General features: G+C 44.4%; 1 protein-coding gene across 5 annotated transcripts in view; it reads right to left on the bottom strand.

The window, feature by feature from the left end:
• Window positions 1–15,854, bottom strand: part of CSTPP1 (centriolar satellite-associated tubulin polyglutamylase complex regulator 1) — a 145,964-nt gene that overhangs the window by 56,858 nt on the left and 73,252 nt on the right. For 4 of the 5 annotated variants that reach the window (XM_073348274.1, XM_073348273.1, XM_073348272.1 and 1 more), the window contains one exon: window positions 426–467. The exons of the other annotated variant lie outside the window; for it this stretch is intronic. In XM_073348274.1, the coding sequence (XP_073204375.1) occupies window positions 426–467 (42 nt within the window). The remainder of the gene's footprint in view (window positions 1–425; window positions 468–15,854) is intronic. 5 annotated transcript variants of the gene reach the window in all.

Raw genomic sequence — 15,854 nt, 5'->3', positions numbered from 1 at the left:
TCATGACCCAATGGCTGGAAGCTGAAGCTAGGCAAATTCAGAGAAGAAATAAGATACACATTTTTAACAGTGAGGGTAATTAACCATTAGAACAACTCAGCAAAGGTTGTGGTGGATTCTCCATCACTGGAAAGTTTTACATCAAAAGTGGATGTTTTTCTAAAAGATATGCCGTAATTCAAAAAGGAATTAATTCAGAGAAGTCCGATGGCCTGTATAGTAAGAGATCAGACTAGATTATCCCTTCTGATTTTTAATTTATGAGTTGACAATTTTAAAAGGATGCTGAAAAATTCAGGAGGGTGCAGAACAGAGCCACAAAAAGTAATTTGAGGGCTGGAGAAAATGCCATACAGCAAGAGACTTAAAGAGCTCAATCTCTTTAGCTCATCAGAAAGAAGATTGAGAAGTAAATGTATAAGTACCTTCACAGAGGGAAAATGCTGAGTATGCAGGATTTCTGTAATCTAGTGGAGAAAGACATAAAAGGAACCAATGAGTGGAAACTGAAGCCAGACAAATTCAAGTTAGAAATGAGGCAAAACATTTTTTTACTGCGAGGGTGATTAATTATTGGAACAAACTGCCATATCTTTAGGTCTTCAGATCAAGACTGGAGGCCTTTTTGGAAGACATGCTTTAGCCAAATACAAGTTATGCTTGAGTCAAACACCAATTGTTGGACTCAATACTAACATAAGTGAGTGAAATTTAATAGGGCAAACTAGATGGTGTAACGGTCCTTTCTGGACGTAATCTCTATGAACGTGTTATCGTCTATCAGACACACAGCCCAAGTAGTACTCCCCCATGATTGGACATTGACCAAGCTGTTGTGTTTAGGGCCCATTTCACTAACTGGGCCCTGTGTACTTTCTATCTAAGCTTCTATCTGAGTAGGCTGCAACAGTCTGTTCCCTTGGGTTCTGTGGAGCATTTTCTGGGCACAGGTTTTCTGTCTGTTACTACTTCATGGAAATGAGAGCACACAGTCCAGTAGTTCAACCCGCCAGGAGCAGTGCCTTCAGATTCCCCCCAAAACTTACTCTTCAGGTAGCACAAAAATATATAGATCTAGACAGAATAAACGCACTGGTATGCACCTCCTTGCCTCAATTTCCTTACCATTCTGGAGAGTTCTTTGGGTTTAGGTCAGAGTCCTCTGAGGAGTCCAGGATCCCCCTCCTGAACGTGGTTTCTCTCCAGAATCATGGTGTTTCTCTCACTCACCTCTGCAATTGGTGCCCTTCCACTTCTCTGTTCAAGCTTCCTCTGCGTCTCTAAGTCAGCTTTAACCCCCTGCTTTGTCATTTCTATTCCTCTGTTCTACTCCTGGTTTTCCCAAGCCCCTGCAGAGAAACTTGGTTGAACTGGTTTCAGAGTAGCAGCCGTGTTTGCCTGTATTCTCAAAAAGAAAAGGAGTACTTGTGGCACCTTAGAGAAGTGCATCCAATGAAGTGAGCTGTGGCTCACGAAAGCTTATGCTCAAATAAATTGGTTAGTCTCTAAGGTGCCACAAGTACTCCTTTTCTTTTTGGTTGAACTTGTTTCCCTAGTCTTCAGCCACCCCATTGTTCCAAAGTGCTTCCATCTGAATAGGTGATCCACATCACTGTAGCTAGCTGTTCTGGGAAGGAGTGCTACAGCCCTGAAAGCAGATGGCTGACTCCACATTCACACTGAGGCATATCATGATACAATTTCATAATTTCATATCAACAGGAATCCATAAATTGTACATAGATTCACCAAATTCTCTTCTGAAGAGTTTAGAAGAAAATGTATGAATATATTGTACTATGTGAGAAACATTACATGATGAACTAATTAGAGACAGTGAGCCAAAGTCTCTCCTGGTACAAAGTATCTACCAGCACTTTCAACATTATGGTTTACTCCTTATCAGTTTGTCTATACTAGAGTTTTTACAAATTGCCAGTTAATCTGAGGTAGTTAACAGATTTATAAAGGCTCATCTGGAACTCCCCAAATGTTTGTTCCAGACTACAAATGTTTGTAATTTATCCTAGGGAGCAGCCTCAGAGAGGCTTCCTTGCCCTTATGAGAGCAGGCTGTACCATGCCTAGTAGTTTTCACAAATGTTAAACTGAAGTTTTTTCACTGCAGAACTAGGAAAGTTCATTGAAAGGGCATTCCAGCTGATCACCACAGGTGCTTTGCAGCTAACCAAAAGGTCAATAACCCAGTTGGGCCTTTTTGAACTAGCTGTTCTTTCAAAAGAAAGAAAGATAGAAAGAAAGAAAGAAGTGCTCAGCAAAGAGAACAGGTCTCAGCATGCAGTACTCCATCCTGGTCTGAACAGTTTATCCCCATTGCCTATTGGAATACATAGTCTCCATGGTCTACCCATCCATATTATAGAAAAAGTGGGGTCCTGGGTAGAATCATAGGATAGGAGCAGTTACAATAGATAATGGACAACTCTAAGGGGTATGCTTTGGTCACCCCACGGCCTTCTTCCATCTGTTGAGACAAACCCAGTAATCTGAGGACATTAGAAGCATTGCCAGGTTCTCGGATCAAGTGACAAATATTCCATTAGGCCCAGGAATTAATACTTGCTATCTATAGCAAGGTCACTAGTAAATCTACTCGCAGATACAAAAGCGCAGCACCTTTCCCAGCCAGCAGTAGCTTTTTGAGGACACTATTAATATGAATACTATGCAGCACTCTACACCATTTGAAGCTTATTTACAACCATTCTTTTCATATGCTAATGAGTGACACCAGATCTTCAAAGAGAGGGGAGAGATTTCACTCCTCTTGCCAGCATAGCCTTGGCAAACTGTCCCTTGAAACAGAAGTTTTCAGTGAGGGATTGCAGCCAAAGAGAGGGAATGCTGGAGAAGGCAGAATGATGTGAAAAGAATGTCTGCAATTTTACAGGGAGAGGGACCAAGCTGCTAGTAATTCAGAGGTGGTTACGTTTTAAACAATATGATGTTATTCCATCAAGCCAACCATAAGGGTGTCAGAAAAGTCCCAGGATAAAGAGGCAGCGCTTTCCACCTTTAACTCTGAAACCTTATCTTTTGATATTATAGCTTTAATTGCATCATTACAGTGCTTTTTTCTACAACTTAAACAGGCATAAAACAATTCTACTACTGTGTACTAATTAGTCTGTATGCCAGACAAAGCCCTGGTCTACACTAGGAGTTGAGGTCGAATTCAGCAGTGTTAGATTGATATAACCCTTCACCCATCCACATGACGAAGCCCTTTTTTTCTACTTAAAGGGCTCTTAAAATCTATTTCCTTACTCCACCCCCAACAAGGGGATTAGCACTGAAATCGGCCTTGCTGGGTCGAATTTGGGGTATTGTGGAAGCAATTAGACGGTATTGGCCTCCGGGAGCTATCCCACAGTGTTCCATTGTGACCGCTCTGGACAGGACTCTCAACTCAGATGCATTGGCCAGGTAGACAGGAAAAGGCCCGCAAACTTTTGAATTTCAATTTCCTGTTTGGCCAGCATGGCAAGCTGCAGGTGAGTGCAGAGCTCATCAGCAGAGGTGACCATGATGGAGTCCCAGAATTGCAGAAGAGCTCCAGCATGGACCGAACGGGAGGTACGGGATCTGATCACTGTATGGGGAAAGGAATCTGTGCTATCAGAACTCTGTTCCAGTTTTCGAAATGCCAAAACATTTGTCAAAATCTCCCAGGGCATGAAGGACAGAGGCCATAACAGGGACCCGAAGCAGTACCAAGTGAAACTTAAGGAGCTGAGGCAAGCCTACCAGAAAACCAAAGAGGCGAACGGCCGCTCCGGGTCCGAGCCCCAAACATGCCACTTCTATGATGAGCTGCATGCCATTTTAGGGGGTTCAGCCACCACTACCCCAGCCATGTTGTTTGACTCCTTCAATGGAGATGGAGGCAACATGGAAGCAGGTTTTGGGGACGAGGAAGATGATGATGATGAGGTTGTAGATAGCTCACAGCAAGCAAGCGGAGAAACCATTTTTCCCGACAGCCAGGAACTGTTTCTCACCCTGGACCTGGAGCCAGTACCCCCCAAACCCACCCAAGGCTGCCTCCCGGGCCCGCCAGGTGGAGAAGGGACCTCTGGTGAGTGTACCTTTTAAAATACTATACATGGTTTAAAAGCAAGCATGTTTTATGATTAATTTGCCCTGGCATTTGCGGCTCTCCTGGATGTACTCCCAAAGCCTTTGCAAAAGGTTTCTGGGGAGGGCAGCCTTATTCCATCCACCATGGTAGGACACTTTACCACTCCAGGCCAGTAGCACGTACTCGGGAATCATTGTAGAACAAAGCATTGCAGTGTATGTTTACTGGCGTTCAAACAAGATCTGTTCCTTATCTCTCTGTGTTATCCTCAGGAGAGTAATATCATTCATGGTCACCTGGTTGAAAAGGGTGCTTTTCTTAAGCGGACGTTCAGAGGTGCCCATTACTGCTGGGCTGTTTGCCTGTGGCTGAACGGAAATGTTCCCCACTGTTAGCCACGGAGAAGGGGTAGGGGGGGGAGGGGCTAGCCATGTGGTAGGGGGAGGCAAAATGCAAGCTTAGAACGAAAGCACATGTGCTATGTATGTAATGTTAACAGCAAGGTTTACCGTGAAAGAGCGTACCCATTGTTCTAGAAAATATGTCTTTTTAAATACCACTGTCCCTTTTTTTTTTCCTCCACCAGCTGCATGTGTTTCAAGGATCACAGGATCTTCTCCTTCCCAGAGGCTAGCGAAGATTAGAAGGCGAAAAAAACGCACTCGCGATGAAATGTTCTCTGAGCTCATGCTGTCCTCCCACACTGACAGAGCACAGACGAATGCATGGAGGCAGACAATGTCAGAGTGCAGGAAAGCACAAAATGACCGGGACGAGAGGTGGCAGGCTGAAGAGAGGGCTGAAGCTGAAAGGTGGCAGCAGTGTGGTGAGAGGAGGCAGGATTCAATGCTGAGGCTGTTGGAGGATCAAACTAATATGCTCCAACGTATGGTTGAGCTGCAGGAAAGGCAGCAGGAGCAGAGACCGCAGCTAAAGCCCCTGTGTAACAAACCACCCTCCTCCCCAAGTTCCATAGCCTCCTCACCCAGACGCCCAAGAACACGGTGGGGGGGCCTCCGGCCACCCAGCCACTCCACCCCAGAGGATTGCCCAAGCAACAGAAGGCTGGCATTCAATAACTTTTAAACTTTTAAAGTGCTGTGTGGCCTTGTCCTTCCCTCCTCCACCACCCCTCCCGGGCTACCTTGGCAGTTATCCCCCTATTTGTGTGATGAATTAATAAACAATGCATGAATGTGAAGCAAGAATGACTTTATTGCCTCTGCAAGCGGTGATCGAAGGGAGAAGGGGAGGATGGTTAGCTTACAAGGAAGTAGAGTGAACCAAGGGGCGGCGGATTTCATCAAGGAGAAACAAAGAGAAATTTCACACCGTAGCCTGTTCAGTTATGTAACTGGTTTTCAAAGCTTCTCTGATGCTCACCATGCCCTCCTGTGCTCTTCTAACCGCCCTGGTGACTGGCTGTGCATTATCAGCGGCCAGGTGATTTGCCTCAACCTCCCACCCAGTCATAAATGTCTCCCTCTTACTCTCACAGAGATTGTGGAGCGCACAGCAAGCAGTAATAACAGTGGGAATATTGGTTTCGCTGAGCTCTGAGTCAGTAAACTGCGCCAGCGTGCTTTTAAACGTCCAAATGCACATTCTACCACCATTCTGCACTTGCTCAGTCTGTAGTTGAACAGCTCCTGACTTCTGTCCAGGCTGCCTGTGTACGGCTTCATGAGCCATGGCATTAAGGGGTAGGCTGGGTCCCCAAGGATAACTATAGGCATTTCAACATCCCCAATGGTTATTTTCTGGTCTGGGAAGAAAGTCCCTTCCTGCAGCTTTTGAAACAGACCAGAGTTCCTGAAGATGCGCGCGTCATGTACCTTTTCCAGCCATCCCACGTTGATGTTGGTGAAACGTCCCTTGTGATCCACCAGTGCTTGCAGCACTATTGAAAAGTACCCCTTGCGGTTTATGTACTCGCTGGCTTGGTGCTCCGGTGCCAAGATGGGGATATGGATTCCATCTATGGCCCCACCACAGTTAGGGAATCCCATTGCAGCAAAGCCATCCACTATGACCTGCACATTTCCCAGGGTCACTACCCTTGATATCAGCAGATCTTTGATTGCGTTGGCTACTTGCATCACAGCAGCCCCCACAGTAGATTTGCCCACTCCAAATTGATTCCCGACTGACCGGTAGCTGTCTGCTGTTGCAAGCTTCCACAGGGCTATTGCCACTCGCGTCTCAACTTTGAGGGCTGCTCTCATCTTGGTATTCTTGCACCTCAGGGCAAGAGAAAGCAAGTCACAAAGTTCCATGAAAGTGCCCTTACGCATGCGAAAGTTTCGCAGCCACTGGGAATTGTCCCAGACCTGCAACACTATGCGGTCCCACCAGTCTGTGCTTGTTTCCCGGGCCCAGAATCGGCGTTCCACCGCACGAACCTGCCCCTTTAGCACCATGATGCCTGCATTGCCAGGGCCCGTGCTTTGAGAGAAGTCTGTGTCCATGTCCTCATCACTCTTGTCACCGCGCTGACGTCACTTACTCGCCCGGTTTCGCTTTGCCAGATTCTGGTGCTGCATGTACTGCGGGATAATGCGTGTGGTGTTTAATGTGCTCCTAATTGCCAAAGTGATCTGAGCGGGCTCCATGCTTGCTGTGGTATGGCGTCTGCACAGAAAAAAGGCGCGGAACGATTGTCTGCCATTGCCCCGACGGAGGGAGGGGCGACTGATGACATGGCTTACAGGGTTGGCTTACAGGGAATTAAAATCAACAAAGGGGGTGGCTTTACATCAAGGAGAAACAAAAACACCTGTCACACAGAATGGCCCCCTCAAGGATTGAACTCAAACCCGTGGGTTTAGCAGGCCAATGCTCAACCCACTAAGCTATCCCTCCCTCTGGTATTTCAGGCAGGACTTCATGGAGGGAGGGAGGGAGGGGGAGCAAATGAATACAAAACAAATCTGGTCTATTTCTTGTTTTGATCCACTCCATCTATCTTTTAGATCTTTGGCTGGCAGCAGACGGTGCAGAAGGACTGCAAGCCATCCACATCTCCTGGATGCTCAGCAGAAGATGGTGCAATAGGACTGCCAGCCATCCTCATCTCCTGCCTGCCTGGCAGAAGATGGTATTATAGGACCTCTAGCCATCCACATCTCCTGCCTGCTCTCCATAAGATGGTACAATAGGACTGCCTGCAGGACTAAAGCGAATGACCTGGTCGAGTCACTCCTAATTTAGTCCCTGCACCCATATCTGCCCAGGCGCTCCTGACCGACCTTACCGAGGTGACCAGGAGCCCCTCAGATATGATGAGTATGGTTTTCAGGCCTATTGTACCATCTGCTGCCACAAGGGAATGGGTTGCTGCTGCTGTGTAGCAATGCAGTACCGCGTCTGCCAGCATCCAGGAGACATACGGTGACAGTGAGCTGAGCGGGCTCCATGCTTGCCGTGGGATGGCATCTGCACAGGTAACTCAGGAAAAAAGGCGCGAAACGATTGTCTGCTGTTGCTTTCACAGAGGGAGGGAGGGAGGGAGGGCAGGCCTCATGACATGTACCCAGAACCACCCATGACAATGTTTTTTGCCCCATCAGGCATTGGGATCTCAACCCAGAATTCCAATGGGCAACGGAGACTGCGAGAACTGTGGGATAGCTACCCACAGTGCAACACTCTGGAAGTGGACGCTAACCTCGGTACTGTGGAAGCACTCCGCTGAGTTAATGCACTTATAGCATTTTGTGTGGGGACACACACACTCGACTATATAAAAACCATTTCTAAAAAAACAACTTCTATAAATTCAATCTAATTTCATAGTGTAGACATACCCAAAGACAATCCTACATTTGATCTTAGCCAAAAGTCCAAGAAGCAACAAAGAAAATGCAAATCATTTATTTACAAAAGGACTCCTCATCCTGCGAGACACACCTGGAAGTTGGTCTCATCACCCAGGCTAAGAAACAAAACAAAAACAAAAATCTAAAATCCTGATAGGATCCAATGAGATCCAAGGAAGGTGAGCAAAGGAGCATGCTTCCCCATCTACTGCCTCTGCCCCACCCCTTTACCAATTCTGCTGCATCTCTTTCAGCCCTTCCTTTCTATCTCATATTAATGGGCACTGTTTCAAAGATAATGGGTTCAATATTCTAGTTCTTCTGGGATAAAATAGGTGAGTGAGTGTGCCACAGATATACTGCAGCAAAATTTATGCACAATTGAGAAACGAATGCACAATCCATTTTATTACTGTCCTAATCTCCCCGTGGCAGGTGTTTCCTAGAGCTTCTGGCATAGAAATATGAAAGGCACAGCCTATGGTAATGGGATAAAGAAAGAGAATGGGTCCTTTATGAAAAAGATAGTAAGTTAATCAAAAGGGAAATGTTGTAGGTAGAACACCCCCCCAAAGGGCATCTGCCTTCACCATCATGTCTGGAAGAAAGCAAAATAGTTTATGCTCAAGTAATAGTTCATCCTGCCCATGTAAACCTAACAAGAAAACAATTGTAATGATATTCAAAGATGGTAAGCACCTGTAGCTCTCATTGATGTTGGTGGGGTTTGTGAATGCTCAGTGCCTTTCAGACTTAGACCACATGACGTTTTGGATAAACTCCCTCCTGATCAGCTAATCCACCAGCCTTGATTTTGCAGAAAATGGTCTGACAGACCCTGATCCAGTGTCCACAGAAGACAATGGCAGCCTTTCTATTTAATTCAACGGGGTGCTGTATCAGGGCTTTTATCCAAAAGAAATATATTCACAGCACTAATCTTTATAAATCTATGGTACACCCACACCTCGAATACTGTGTGCAGTTCTGGTTGCCCCATCTCAAAAAAAGATATTTTAGAATTGGAAAAGGTACAGAGAAGGGCAACAGAAATTATTAGGGTTTTGGAACTGCTTCCATTTGGGTAGAGATTAAAATGACTGGGACTTTTCAGCCTGGACAAGAGATTACTGTGAGTGACACTCTGTATCTCAGAGTAGCATCCTGGAACCCTCATATTCACCTCTGTAATATAATTATGATATGTTTTGTACAAAGTATGCCTTTGGACTATCATTTTAAAAGTCTTGATCTGATGAACATTAATATCCTGTTGGATTGTATGTGAGGTTATGAAGTTTTGCTCTGTATGTTACTGAAATATGTTGTGAGCACCTTTCAGGTACAACAACGGAGTAGTCAAAAAGAGGTTAATGGTTCATCAACATTCATCAAGGAAAGAATCCACTATCCCAGGAACTGTATACGATAGAGACTTCTCAGAGAGCACATGTAGACAATGGAGACTGCTTGACCAAGGGGGACTGCTGGATCCCCATGTCAGAGCAAAGGTCTTTCCAGCATGCCAGAAGAAACTATGGAAGAGTGGAAGTGACATCATCACTTAGCCTCATTCTCCACACAACACCACCTGGAAACACATCTGGAGGACAAAAGACGTTGAACTGGGAGAGGGGGGTCCTGGGCTGGAAGGCAGTTCCAGCCTGTGTATTGAAGATCTATGACCTGGTCATAGATCTGTGACAGATGTTTGTACCATCTGTTAGGGTGAGACACTGCATGATTAAAATCCTGTTTAGTTTGTAGAACTCACACTGAAAATTAATCTTTATTTGTTAAGTAAGCATTTTTGATCTCTACGCTTGCTACTTATAATTGCTTAAAATCCCTATCTTTCTGTGATTAATAAATCTGTTTTATATTTTATCTAAACAGTGTGTTTTGGTTGAAGTGCTAGGGAAATCTGCTAAGGTTACAAAGGCTAGTACACCTCCACTTTCCTTTCTAGAAGTGGAGAAATGGATAATGAACTTATGGTGGTCAAGCATCTGACCAGTGCAATATGGTACAGTTTTGGGGTGCAAGACTGGGGATCTGGGGGGCATTGGCTGGAACCTCTCTAGTGCTGGTTCATGGGTGGCTGGGGAAAGCATTCATGTAACTTAGTTAGGTGTGAACCTGCCTGTGGATGTCTGTGTAAGTGCAGTATCTGCAAGAGGTTTGTGGCTTGACACAGCATCAGAGTGAGACACCTCAGGCCCGTGGGACTGAGGGCTTAGTGGTCCCACAGCCCAGGTTGCACCCCAGGAATCCCATCACAGTGACTAAGGGGGCATATAATAAAGTTATATAAAATAATGAATGGGGTAGAGAAAAAGTGTTATTTACCCCTTCACATAACACAAAAATCTGGGGTCACCCAATGAAATTAATAGGCAGCAGGTTAAAAACAAACAAAAGGAAGTATTACTTTATATTATCCACAGTCTACCTGTGGAACTCATTGACAGGGGATGTTGAGACCAAAACTAAAACTGGGTTCAAAAAGGAATTAAGTAAATTCATTGAGGATAAGTCCATCAGTGCCTATTAGCCAAGATGATCAGGGATGCAACACCGGGCTGTAGGTGTCCTAAGCCTCTAGCTACCAGAATCTGGGAGTGGAGGACAGCGGATGGATCACTCGATAACTGCCCTGTTCTGTTCATTCACTGTCTGAAGACAGGACACTGGGCTAGATGGACCATTGATCTGACCCTGTACGGCCATTCTTATGTTCTGTGACATTTTTAGTGGAAAGAATCCAACATAGTAGCTCATTCCTTCTGAGAGTTCACCAAAAACCCAAGTCTAGGGAACTGCAGGGCACAATGACGTTTTGTTTTTTGTAAACAATGAGAATTTATATTAATTCAGCATTACAAAACAGTCAAGAAAAACATATCGCCTGATGCACAGGAGCACCCAGTGAGATGCTGTGTTCAAAAGCGCTAATGTAATCCTTGGGCTTGGTGAAGAGCCCCAAGAATGATTAAAGGATCAGAAAACATACCTTAGAACAATAGACTGAAAGAGTTCAATCTATTTATAAGTTACAAGGGTTTTTTTTTAAGTATTAATTTAAATAAAAAAAAATCAAATTTAAATATTTTTTTAAATCTTCAATTTTTATTCACTCTGACTTCCACCCATTGGATCTTGTTATACCTCGCTCTGCGAAACAGAAGAGCCCACTATCAAATTTTTATTCCCCATGTAAATACTTATAAACTATGGTCAAGTCGTCCCTTAACCTTCTCTTTGTTAAATTAAATAGATTGAGCTCCTTCAGTCTATTGCCGTAAGGTATGTTTTCAAATCCTTTAATCATTTTTGTGGCTCTTCACCAAACCTAAAGATTACATTAGTGCTTTTGGACACAGTGTCTCACTGGGAGCTCAGTTTTCTTCACATGTTCCAAGATTTTTTTTAAATAGTCTTTGTTTTGCAAACACAGAGATATTTCAGCCTAAAAATTAGTGTTTTTCAAAAATCTGTAATAACCTGAAAGTAGGTGCTTAGAAAAGATATGGTTTCATAGTTCCAGAACCACCTCTCAGTGGAGAGCAAACTCATCTCAGAAATCAGAGGTAGAAGAAACTTAATATCTCATTGAATTAATTCCCTGCCGTTCAGGATTTCCTCCTATAGCTCATTTATTGGTGCAATCTAATTTTAAACTGACCATTACTGAATGATAATGTATTTTAATATAAATACCTTTTGCCAAGTTTGACTTCTTGTGTTGCTTGCTGCCATATTACATACAAATGGAAATTCAGAGGTGCAATAAGCACTTTCCTAAGATGGACTAACTTGGCAGCATCTGAAGTGACCAATAATTTGATGTTTTTGTAAATATGATAGAGCATATTTAGCACTTACCTAAGCCCTTTTTCATGCTCAAAGCAGTTTACAAACATTAACTGATCTGTCAGCACAACATTCCTAAGAGAAGGCAGTGTGCTGAGGTCTGTACTCAGAAAAAAGTTTGCCTCTGCTTGTAACATACATGTGTTTTGATTTGTAACCTCCTTCCATCAAAACTGACCAAACCATTACAGGTTACCTTTACAGCATCACATCTCATTCACATCACCCTGATTTCCGAAGACAGGTGACAAAAAACATCCCTTGTTTCCCTTACATGCCTGGACCCAGCCCCAGCGATGACAGGTGCACTTTCTGATTGCCAGTATCAGACCTGCAAACCAGCAAGGTCTGAGACCACTCTACAGAAAAATACTCACCTTTAACATTGCATTTGTTGTGCAGGGTGCAGCAGACCATAATCACACAGACGGCATTGGCCACACTATCATCCAAACGGTTTGGTGGGCAGTGTCATCTTCCCTTCCGCCTGCCACATGTGCACTCCACTATCATCCTGCAACTTTTGAGCGTGTAACTGAACCTTGTCTTGCAAGGCCCTCTGATATCAGGGTATGGATTCATGAGCTAGGGCAGAAGTGCATAGGTGGGGTCCACCAAAACTACAGCGGACACTAACACCCCACTGATCACGTCATTAGGAGGAAATAAGGTCCTTGCTTCTCCCAGCAGGTAGACTAGATCGCCTAAGCACCGTGGCCTTGTGCACCTTGACAGTACATGTTTCACGAACCTGCTTCTGGTCGATCAAGGAGTGCAGAATCAGGGAGTACTACCCTTTGTAGTGACAATCACTTGCCCCTTCTGGCAAGCAAATTATGGGCACATGTATGCTATCAATGGCCTCAGCGTAGTTTGGAAATCTCATCCTCTGAAAACCAGCAATTATTTCAGGCACATTTTTAATGCCCACCACCCGTGGGTATCCCACAATGTTAACTGCCTCACAAATCTCCATTACCGCAACACCAACAGTTACCTTTTCAATACCAAAATGGTTTGCAGCATACCTGTAGCTGTCCAGGGCAGCCAGCTTCCAGAGTGCAATTGCAACCACATATATACTGGTAAAGCCTCCCTCAGTCGAATGTTCTGGCACCAGATGGTCAAGACAAGCAGCTCACACAGCTCCATGACGGTCTGCTTCCTTTTGTGTAAGTTTTGGAGCCACTACTGGTCTTCCCAGGTCTGTCTGATGATGTGGACCCAGCATGCTGTGCTGGTTGTCCTGCATCCTTCGCACCAGTCTACACAGAAATTGCAGTATTCATCATTGCTGTTCAGTCTGCTGTGAACCTCCATCCAAGTCCCTTCTGCATCTCAGAAAGTACTCCTGAAATGTTTCCAGCAACTTGCCTAACAGCGACTCTGGTACTCACCCACAAGCAGAAGCAGCTCATCTAGTGGATCCATGGCTTGTACCCCAGTTGAAAGAAACAGAAGTGCGGAACATGCAGAGCCAGAAGTGCCTCAGCTTAAACATAGTGGGTGTGACAGTGCACCCCATAAGGCTTTATGGAAATATGCTTATGAATGTGTGTGTGTGTGTGTATATATATATATATGTGACATAACTGGAATATGTTTTATACTACATATGCCATGTAACATATCTATGTAAAGGTTATGATCTATTGAATATATTCATCCTATTTGTATGCATGTGTCATTATTGTATTTGAAGTTACGAATATTGGCTGTATACTTGTTTGATTTTAAATAACCTTAGTAAGGCATTTGGTCAGCTTCTTTAGAAAGGAATTTGCAAGTTAAGTGCCCAATCAAGAAGCACTTAACACACAATGGCTCTTGGAAGGCTCCAATCCACATAAGAAGTCTACATGAGGACGTTCAAGGTAGCATGTGAGCAATGGCTGCTGCCTGTAAAAACTGAGTCATGAATGGACATGTGACTTGCCCAGGTGACTCCAAAACTCCATCTTGGAGCTGGACGTTGCATAGGAGAGAGGAGGGGGGTCTCCATCCACAAGAGAAAGTCTATTTAAACCCATGGGAGACCCCCTCCGTTTGGTCTTCAGCTGGCTAAAGAGATAGCCTCTCCATCCTCAAAGATACCTGAAAGAAACTGGAACAAAGGACAGTAACTACAGGGGGTGTGAGTGATTGCTGGACCCAGACTAGAAGGAGACTAGTCTGTAAAAGGAAGCTTACTGGAATTCCTGTACAGGGTGAGGTTTTATCTGTATTCAGTTTTCTTAGACATAGACTTGTGTGTTCCATTTTATTTTGCTTGGTAATTCACTTTGTTCTGTCTGTTACTATTTGGAACCACTTAAATCCTACTTTCTGTATTTAATAAAATCACTTTTTACTTATTAACCCAGAGTATGTATTAATACCTGGGGTGGGGGCAAACAGCTGTGCATACTTCTCTATCAGTGTTATAGAGGGCGAACAATTTAGGAGTTTACCCTGGAAGCTTTATACAGGGTAAAACAGATTTATTTGGGGTTTGGACCCCATTGGGAGTTGGGCATCTGAGTGTTAAAGACAGGAACATTTCTTAAGCTGCTTTCAGTTTAAGCCTACAGCTGTTAGGGAACATGGTTCAGACCTGAGTCTGGGTTTGCAGCAGATTAGCGGGTCTGGCTCAAACCAGGCAGAGCACTGAAGTCCCAAGCTGGGAGGGCAGGGAAAGCAGGGGCAGAAATAGTCTTGGCACATCAGTTGGCAGCCCTAAACAGGTTTCTGTGATCCAACCCATCACAGCAGGCTAAAACCACTTCTGCACAGGGGTCTAGGAAGGATAAGTTCTCCCACAACACATCACAAACCAATTCCTAGAGCAATTGAAGCTGGTGAGGCACTAAGAACCCTGGGATATGCCCCCAGAAATCCAAGCATTAAATATGTATAGCTGTAATGTCACTATGAATGAGAGTATACTGTGTATGGCATATGTGGCTCTGCAGTGTGGAGTAGTGGAGGCAGGCTTGGCTAAAGCGTGACCCAGGTACACACTGCAATGCAGCGATAGCTTAAGTGACTTGCCCAAGGTCACACAGGAAGTAGCTGAAACACAGAATAGAACCTGATCTCCAAAGTTCTTGGCTACTGCCCTAACCACTGGACCATCTTTCCTTTTTCATTTCTGCTGCCAGAGCTACTCTGGATTTTAACATGTGATCTCTGACATTGTGATAGACAGTCAGGCCTCTAAGCCACCAACATTATTCTTTCCACTGGCCAACTGAATCCCTAGCAACAGCTGATTACTTCCCTCCCTTATGTATTAATTTCCTCCCGCACCTAAGTCCTACCTCTCTCTGGCTCCATCTTATAAGAGTTCAGCTTAGCCAGCCAGGACAAGTCTCTCCTTACAACACAATACATCCCCCCTCCCCAGTGATTTACTCCAGTTCTGGTAAAGTTTGCCAGGTCTCAGAGGTACGTCTACACCAGTGGTTCTCAAGCTAGGGCTGCCACTTGTTCAGGGAAAGCCCCTGGCGGGCCGGGCCAGTTTGTTTACCTACTGCGTCCGCAGGTTCGGCTGATCGCAGCTCCCACTGGCCAGTTTGCCACTCCAGGCCAACAGGGGCTGCAGGAAGGGCAGCCAGCACATCCCTTGGCCCACACCGCTTCCCGCTAATAATAAGACTGTAGCGTGGCTGCAATTTTCCTGCAGCTGAGCTGCAAGTAACAGACAAACTGTACTTTCACAATCTTTGTCTATTCTGTTTTGGTTAGTTTTGACTAAAAAAAAAAAAAAAAAAACAGGATTGGACCTCAAGGACTACTATTTCTAACCGACTTTCCTTTGCCCCAAAAGTGCTTTTAATACCATCTGAATAACTTAAAATTAAGGATTTTCCCTTTAAATGACTAAACCAAAATAAATTAAGTTTTATTTATCTTTTTACATTTCAAACGCTTTAATAATTTCCCCTTGCTTTGTGTGTGTATTTAATAAAGGGTTAAAATATTTTTATGGAGAGAAGAAAGCTGAAGCTTTGTGCAAATCCCTAGCTACAACTGTTTTACGTTGTTCCAGTAAAACAGGGTTTTTATTAGCACGATTTATAG

The sequence above is a fragment of the Lepidochelys kempii genome, chromosome 6 (genome assembly GCF_965140265.1).
Source record: "Lepidochelys kempii isolate rLepKem1 chromosome 6, rLepKem1.hap2, whole genome shotgun sequence".
In the NCBI taxonomy this organism is placed as follows: Eukaryota; Metazoa; Chordata; order Testudines; family Cheloniidae; genus Lepidochelys; species Lepidochelys kempii.
The sequence above is the reverse complement of the archived record's forward strand: the minus strand, read 5'-3'. Positions and strand labels throughout refer to the sequence as shown.